Source organism: Bos indicus x Bos taurus, chromosome 29 (assembly GCF_003369695.1).
Source record: "Bos indicus x Bos taurus breed Angus x Brahman F1 hybrid chromosome 29, Bos_hybrid_MaternalHap_v2.0, whole genome shotgun sequence".
NCBI lineage: Eukaryota > Metazoa > Chordata > Mammalia > Artiodactyla > Bovidae > Bos > Bos indicus x Bos taurus.
Genome location: NC_040104.1, coordinates 50,307,963 through 50,314,404, shown reverse-complemented (window position 1 = coordinate 50,314,404; position 6,442 = coordinate 50,307,963). Strand labels below are relative to the sequence as shown.

The 6,442-nt window shown below is 47.6% G+C and overlaps 1 protein-coding gene across 1 annotated transcript in view; it reads left to right on the top strand.

The window, feature by feature from the left end:
- The first annotated feature begins 3,775 nt into the window (after positions 1 to 3,775).
- VSTM5 (V-set and transmembrane domain containing 5) overlaps positions 3,776 to 6,442 on the top strand; it is a 29,047-nt gene continuing 26,380 nt past the window's right edge. The window contains exon 1 of the mRNA XM_027531723.1: positions 3,776 to 3,894. Coding sequence (XP_027387524.1) covers positions 3,804 to 3,894 — 91 coding nt within the window. The 5' untranslated portion in view covers positions 3,776 to 3,803. The remainder of the gene's footprint in view (positions 3,895 to 6,442) is intronic.

The window sequence follows — 6,442 nt, the reverse complement described above, 5'->3', positions numbered from 1 at the left end:
AGAGCTAATCAATGAATATAGTAAAGTTGCAGGATATAAAATTAACACACAGAAATCCCTTGCATTCCTATACACTAACAATGAGAAAACAGAAAGAGAAATTAAGGAAACAATTCCATTCACCATTGCAACAAAAAGAATAAAATACTTAGGAATATATCTACCTAAATAAACAAAAGACCTACATATAGAAAACTATAAAACACTGGTGAAAGAAATCAAAGAGGACACTAATAGATGGAGAAGTATACTGTGCCTATGGATCGAAAGAATCAATATAGTGAAAATGAGTGTACTACCCAAAGCAATCTATAGATTCAGTGCAATTCCTATCAAGCTACCAACGGTATTCTTCACAGAGCTAGAACAAATAATTTCACAATTTGTATGGAAATATAAAAAACCTCGAATAGCCAAAGCAATCTTGAGAAAGAAGAATGGAACTGGAGGAATCAACCAGCCTGACTTCAGGCTCTACTACAAAGCCACAGTCATCAAGACAGTATGATACTGGCACAAAGACAGAAATATAGATCAATGGAACAAAATAGAAAACCCAGAGATAAATCCACGCACATATGGACACCTTACCTTTGACAAAGTAGGCAAGAATAAACAATGGAGAAAAGACAATCTCTTTAAGTGGTGCTGGGAAAACTGGTCAACCAGTTGTAAAAGAATGAAACTAGAACACTTTCTGACACCATACACAAAAATAAACTCAAAATGGATTAAAGATCTAAATGTAAGACCAGAAACTATTAAACTCCTAGAGGAAAACATAGGCAAAACACTCTCCAACATAAACCACAGCAGGATCCTCTATAACCCACCTCCCAGAATATTGGAAATAAAAGCAAAAATAAACAAATGGGACCTAATTAAAATTAAAAGCTTCTGCATAACAAAGAAAACTATAAACAAGGTGAAAAGACAGCCTTCAGAATGGGAGAAAATAATAGCAAATGAAGCAACTGACAAACAACTAATCTCAAAAATATACAAGCAACTCCTGGAGCTCAATTTCAGGAAAATAAATGACCCAATCAAAAAGTGGGCCAGAGAACTAAACAGATATTTCTCCAAAGAAGACATACAGATGGCTAACAAACACATGAAAAGATGCTCAACATCACTCATCATCAGAGAAATGCAAATCAAAACCACAATGAGGTACCATTTCACGCCAGTCAGAATGGCTGCGATCCAAAAGTCTACAAACAATAAATGCTGGAGAGGGTGTGGAGAAAAGGGAACCCTCTTACACTGTTGGTGGGAATGCAAACTAGTACAGCCACTATGGAGAACAGTGTGGAGATTCCTTTAAAAACTGGAAATAGAACTGCCATATGACCCAGCAATCCCACTGCTGGGCATACACACTGAGGAAACCAGAATCGAAAGAGACACGTGTACCCCAATGTTCATCACAGCACTGTTTATAATAGCCAGGACATGGAAGCAACCTAGATGTCCATCAGCAGATGAATGGATAAGAAAGCTGTGGTACATATACACAATGGGATATTACTCAGCCATTAAAAAGAATACATTTGAATCAGTTCTAATGAGGTGGATGAAACTGGAGCCTATTATACAGAGTGAAGTAAGCCAGAAAGAAAAACACCAATACAGTATACCAACACATATATATGGAATTTAGAAAGAAGGTAACGAAAACCCTGTATGCGAGACAGCAAAAGAGACACAGATGTATTGAACAATCTTTTGGACTCTGTGGGAGAGGGCGAGGGTGGGATGATATGGGAGAATGGCACTGAAACATGTAAAATATCATATGTGAAACGAGTGCCAGTCCAGGTTTGATTCATGATACAGGGTGCTCGGGGATGGTGCACTGGGATGACCCAGAGGGATGGGATTGGGAGGGAGGAAGGAGGAGGGTTCAGGATGGAGAACACATGTACACCCATGGTGGATTCAAGTCAATGTATGGCACAACCAATACAATATTGTTAAGTAAAATAAATAAATTAATTAATTTTTAAAAAATAAAATAAAAGTCAGAACTGTCTCTGAACATGAGAATTGTTTGAGGATATATGGCTGTCATAAAGCTAGGTCACTATAAACACACATCATTTGCTTCTATTGGAAGTGAAGAATGGCTCTTAAGGTTTTGAGGAAATAAACTCTGGTGGGTGTTCTTTTTAAACCAAGTGGTTGATTGGTGAGAAGAATTACCAAATACCTGAGGGATAAAGTATATGTCAAAGATTGCAAAGGAGAAGACTACATTTCATACTCATTATGAATCTTGAATTATATCCTTATAGAAAAAAAACAAGCATCCTCAGTATTAGTATGTGTGTGTGCCCAGTCTCTTCAGCCATGTCTGACTGACTGGCTTCCAACTGTAGCCCACTAGGCTTCTCTGTTCATAGGATTCTCCAGGCAAGAATACTGCAGTGGGTTGCCTTGCCCTCCTCCAAGGGATCTTCCGGACTCAGGGGTCAAACCCACATCTCCTGCATCTCTTGTATTGCAGGCAGACTCTTTACCACTGAGCCACCAAGGAATCCCCCAGTATCAGTATATAGACCTCTCAAATCTTAGTCCCAACATGCTTTTCTAGTTTTCTTCCCTATTCTTCTTCTCTGCCTCAACCAGATTTATTGCCATACCCGGGACCTTGTAGGCACTAAACTAATAATTGTAAAAAGAAAGGAAGGGAAGGAAGGAGGGATGGAGAGAGAGAATGAACAAATGAAACAGCAGATATAATCATGGCTTAAATGGACTCGTGCTATCATGCTCCTCCCCTCTATGAAATCCTACTCTAAGTAAAGGATCTGATAAATTCAGATCAAAATGTCTTTAAATATGACACAAGAAGCTTCTAACTAACCTAGAGCAGTGGTTTTCCACTCTGGCTGCACTTTAGAATCGTCCAGTGAGCCGGCAGGTAATGACTCTTGCTCTGAGTCTGTGTAGCCTACTGGGCCTCCCTCATCAAAGATACACATGCTCTGTACAGCAATTGTTTGTTTTTCTAGCCCCTACCTCTTGTTAGGATTTCTGAAGACTTGTATCTTGTTCATGTTGTATTCCCAGCCTTTAGCACAGTGCCCAGCTTCATTCCATCAGTGTTTTATGAGTATTTACCATGTGTTAGGCCTGTGCAAATAAATAGGCTCTCAGTGAACAAATCTCGGATGCATGGATGAATGGAGGTATGGATGGTGGCTGGATAAATAGTGGATGGAAGAATGGTGGATGGGAGATGGATAGATGGGTGGATGGACTGAGGATGGATGGATGGATGGATGATGGGTGGATGGATGGATGGTGTTCAGATGCATGGATGGTACCTGGTGGACAACTATCACCACTGCCCAACGGCTCCACCCAGAGCAGCCTGAGGCTCCCTCATCCTCTTCTCATCCCTTTCATTCCAGACTGTCATTTCACTTTTCTGAAAGCCTTCTCGTTTCACATGGAGCCATTAGATGGTCCCTCTCGGTCCTCAGGCAACAGCTAATAGTTTCCCTCCCTTCTGCTGCCCAGCTGAAACCTGAATCAACACCAGTAAAGTGGGTGTGAACGGAAGGAGACTACATGATTTGCTATAATTTACCCCCGAGTGGTGCATTCCTCTCCTCCCTCCCTCCTCGCTCCTTTTCTTTGCCCGCTCCCTGGGAACTGGTTCAACCGGAGCAGCGCCAGTGCCCGGCATCTGCCCCCGGGGCCCGCGGGACGCAGCCGAGGAGGCGGGGCGCGCGCGGGCCGCGCCTTCGCGCCCCGGACGCCGGTGCGGGGCGGCCGGCGCGGCGGGCGCGCTCATGAGGCCGCCGCCGGGCGGGAGGACGCGGAGACGCGGCCTCTCGCTGGGAGTCCTCGCCCTCTGCGTGGCCGCCGCCCGCTGTCTGCAGAGTAAGCGCGGGCCGGGCCGGGCAGGGCGGGGGGCGGACTGTCCCGGGTGGGGGTCGCGGCCACCGGCCGGCGGGGCGGGGCGCGGCCTGGAGCGGGAAGCGGCCCCCGGTGCGATCGGAGCCGAAAGCCGCCGGGGGAGAGCCGGCTGCCCCTGGACCCTCCGCCTCTGCGTTCTGTATTCCTTTTTCTTGGAATAACCCGGCTGCGGCCCTGGCATCCTTGACCCCGGCGCACGCGCGCCCCGCCCCTGCTGTGGGGACCCCCTCTCCCTCGCGCCTTCTTGTGTCCCCAGCGCTGGTCCCTGGTGCTTTAGGCCCCCACCTCTTAGAGGAACCCCCAGCAGACCCTCTCAAAGAGGAAAGGGGGTAGGGGCCGGGGTCGGGGTCTCAAGTCCTCAGGCTGGAGATGGCCCTCACCGCTCTGCCGCGGGGGAAGGATTCAGATGTCTGGATCCCGGGGACCCAGACCACAGATCAGAGCGCAGCTGCACCTTCTCATTTAGTCATTCCCCTTATGATCACTCCCATTTTACAGATTAGTCATCCGAGGTTTCCAGAATGACCAGCGCGGGGCCGCGGGCGGGGAGGACTTCTAGGAAGAGCCGCTGCTTACTAAGCGCCTTTGCGCTTACTGTCCCCAGGGCTTGACGGCACGTCTATCATTGAATCCTCAGAGCAACTCTATGTACAAAGTGCCACTCTTCTTATTTCCCCTTAATTTTCATTGGAGTGTAGTTGCTTTACAGTGTTGTGTTAGTTTCTGCTGTACAGCAAAGGGAATCAAAAAGTGCCGCTCTCATGCCTATTTCACAAGTGAGGAAACAGGCACAGCTGCCGCCACCTAGGCAGTGATAGAGTTAGTATTTAAACCAGGGTTAATGTGGCACGGTTGACCTTTACACCTCTCCATCTACAGCCCAGTTTCGAAGGCTGCGAATCTCAGGAACCCACAAAGACTGGTAGGGACTGCGCCTCTGGCTGTCTGTGGAGCAGGAAGTAGGTTAGTCCATCAGATGAGTGGGTGCGTCTGGCGTCGTAGTGACCTTTACTATCATTTTGCACCCCTCCAACGTGTTTCCAACCAGACATTCTGACGTAACATCTGTACAGCTGTCCCTGAGGTTCAGGGGTCAGCCGTTCACCACAGTGCAGATTTCATTTATTCGTTCACTCATTCACGGCCCCCTCTGCTTCCAGGAAGCAGGCCACAGAGGTACTGGGGATTCTGTGGTTCACAGGGTTGCCGTCAGACAAGCAAACAAGAGTGCTGGCTGGGAGTGGCTAGTCCTGAGAGGCAGGGAGTGCCAAAGTTCTGGAAGCTCTAGAGGCTCAGAACCCAGAGGTGAGGAATTAGACCAAGACTCCCAAAGGGAGCTGTGCCTACCCAGTGACAGATGGACAGAGCCACCCGGGAATGGGACAGTGGGACACAGGGCATCCTAGATGAAGAGGAAATGCATGCAAAACCGGGAGGAAGGGTCACCGTTTTGCAGTTCTCTGTTGAGGAGCGACTCCTGCAGAGCTGTAAACTGCAGGAAGACAGGTCCCTAGCACTTGCCCAGTGCCAGCCGGCATCTGCCCTGTGCCCCTGCCTGATGGGGGCTATGTTTCCAGGCCAGCCCCAATGATGTGGGGAGGGGGGCTCCACCCTCTCACCAGCTCCCTCCATTCTCTTCTTCTGCAGCCTCTGCCCAAAGCCTCCACCCAGAAAGCCAGATATGCATCACTGACACTGAAGCCTGCGTGAAAGCATGTGCCACAACCTCACACACACACACACACCCTGCATGTGCAGCCTTTTCTCTGTGAATGAGACCATTATGGATGGAATGCTTGTGTCCCCAAAGTTCCCATGTTGAAACCCTAACCCACAAAGTGATGGTATCTGGAGGTGGAGCCTTTGGGAGGCATTAGGTTTAGAGGAGGTCATGATGTTGCGATCCCCTGATGGGGAGGAAGAGACACCGGAGAGCCCCTCCTCTCTTGCTGCCTCGGGAGGACACAGCGAGATGGCAGCTGTCTGCAGGGAAGGAAAAGAGTCCTCCAAATCTGCCAGAACCTTGATCTTGGCTGTCTCAGCCTCCAGAGCTATGCTCCTTAAGCCGCCCAGTCAATAGTATTCTGTTACAGCAGTCCAAGCTGACTAAGACAGAAGTAAAAAGTGCTGATGTCATAAATACCCCCAAAATGTAGAAGCAGCTTTGGAACTGAGTAATGGGTAGAAGCTGGACAAGTTTGGAAGTACATGCTAGAAATACGGACTCTAAGGGCCGTTCTGGTGAGGTTTCAGATGGAAATGAGGAACAAATTGTTGGACAATAGGGAAAAGGTGATCCTTGTTAGAAAGTGGCAAAGAACTTAGCTGAGCTGTGTTCATGTTCCAGAGTTCGCGTTGAATGTGGAGCTTGGAAATGATGAAATTAGATAATTAACTGAGGAGATTCTTAAGCGAAGTGTTGAAGGAGCAGCTTGGTTCCTCCTGTCTGCTTAGAGTAAAATGCAAGAAGAGAAAAATGACTTTAAGAAGGAATTCTTAAGCAAAAAGGAAC